The 1,841-nt window shown below is 58.8% G+C and overlaps 1 protein-coding gene across 1 annotated transcript in view; it reads right to left on the bottom strand.

The window, feature by feature from the left end:
* The window catches only part of NR2F1 (nuclear receptor subfamily 2 group F member 1), an 8,554-nt gene extending 6,719 nt beyond the window's left edge, over positions 1-1,835 (bottom strand). The window contains exon 1 of the mRNA XM_042894685.1: positions 1,380-1,835. Within this exon, the coding sequence (XP_042750619.1) occupies positions 1,380-1,827 (448 nt within the window). The 5' untranslated portion in view covers positions 1,828-1,835. The remainder of the gene's footprint in view (positions 1-1,379) is intronic.
* Between the last annotated feature and the right edge of the window lie 6 nt (positions 1,836-1,841).

Consider the following 1,841-nt stretch of genomic DNA (forward strand, 5'->3'; position numbering starts at 1 on the left):
AGCAGTCTTCCGCTGTGTTTCTTCTTTCTCTGTTCCCTTCTTTCTCTCTTTCTTTCTTTCTTTCTTTTTTCCCCTCCCCCTTTTATTTTTCCCCCAGACCTACAGCCTCTGGAGCTACCAACGAGGTCGTCACATTTCAGGTCTGGAGCGGCACCCTTGCCTTTCCTGTGGCAACACAAAATACAGTGTTACAGCCCATGAAGGCTGCGGCCGACAGCGGGACACAGCGTTTGACTGCTGTGGCTCTCAGACACCTTTAGATCAACCTTAGGGTTAAACTCCAGCGGCCAAACAGGGGAACCGGGGGAAAAGGACGGCAGGGACCTTCCTGCGAGGGAACACGGGGAGAGCTGGAGAAGCAGAAGGGGAAGGGAAGGAGCGGAGGAGCGCTTGGAAAGCGCAGAGCCTGCTGCCAGCCGCGAGTTCTGCTAGGAGGAGAAGGATCGGTAAATAGGTTATAAATCGCGATTTGTATGCAGGCTTTAAGGAGAGGGTGGAGTTTGATGAAGAAATAAAGCGAGCGAGCAGCGTGCTAAAAAAAAAAAAAAAAAAAAAAAAAAAAAAAAAAAAGGAGCACAAGAACCCGGCTCGCTCCAAAACTTTCCTTTGAACAACGCGTGGAGTGAAAACAAGGCCAAACCTCGCGGAGCACCACACTCCGGGCACCGGCAAAGGGGAGATCGTGCCACATTTCCCCCCTGTTCACCCCTCGTTCTCCCCCCTTTACTCTTTCCTTGTCTACTTACACGTCCTTCATCTTTCTTTCAGGAAAATTGAGCCTGAGAATGGAGCTACCGAGAAGCGTTTGGGTTTAAAGAGAAACGGTGGGGCGGGAGGTGGGGGGGAAAGGAAGCTGAATGGGAGCACATCTCGTACGGAGGGATGCATCTCCCCCCACCCCACCCCCGGGCTCATGCCAACAATAGACAAAACCACATCCACCACCGCAGGCGCACACACGCACACGCGAAGGGGCACCGCACGATAAACGTGTAGCGAGCACCGTGGTGATAAATCCCGGGCACAATGAGCGGGGACGGGGAGAGAGCGGCGGGGCCGGGGAAGGGGGTGGGGAGCGGCGGGAGGAGGGCAGGAGGCACGAACCGAAAAGCAAAAGAAAACATCGCCAACCACCATCCGCAGCAACAACAAAACCTTGCGCTGGGCTGCCAGATGGAGTGCAGGCAGAGGGAGAGATTGACATGTGCATGTAAATACGGAGGGACCCGGATCGCCGCCGCGAGCCGCGCATCTCGGGGCACACACACCCCGCGCACCCCTGCGCGCATCATCCGCCCCCCGCTCGCACACCCGAACCCGCGCTCCTGCCACGGCCACGGGAAGGGAGAGCGATAGCATAGTAGGGAAGAAATATTCACCTTCCCGCCTCATGCCCACTTTGAGGCACTTCTTGAGGCGGCAGTACTGGCACTGGTTGCGGTGGTGCTGGTCGATGGGACAGTTCCTGTTGGCACGGCATGTGTAAGTTAAGTTCCTGCGGACGCTCCTCTTGAAGAAACTTTTGCAGCCCTCGCAGGTGAACTGGCCGTAGTGCTTGCCGCTGGACTTGTCCCCGCACACCACGCACTCGATATGCTGCTGGCTCTGCCCCGAGCCCTGCTGCCCCGGGCCCTTGTCTCCGGCCGTGCCCGGCGTGGAAGGGGGTCCCGGCTGGCTGGGGGTCTGCGGGGTGTGCGGGGCGGCCGAGCCCCCCTGCTGCTGGGGCGGCTGCTCCCGGGCAGGCTGCGCTGCGGGGTTGGGGCCGCTCGGGGTGCCCCCGGCCACGTCTTCCTGCGGATCTCGCCAGCTGCTAACTACCATTGCCATATCTCGGGCCCAAA

Source organism: Lagopus leucura, unplaced genomic scaffold (assembly GCF_019238085.1).
Source record: "Lagopus leucura isolate 7727_CA_CO unplaced genomic scaffold, USGS_WTPT01 99-30_obj-0_obj, whole genome shotgun sequence".
Lineage (NCBI taxonomy): Eukaryota > Metazoa > Chordata > Aves > Galliformes > Phasianidae > Lagopus > Lagopus leucura.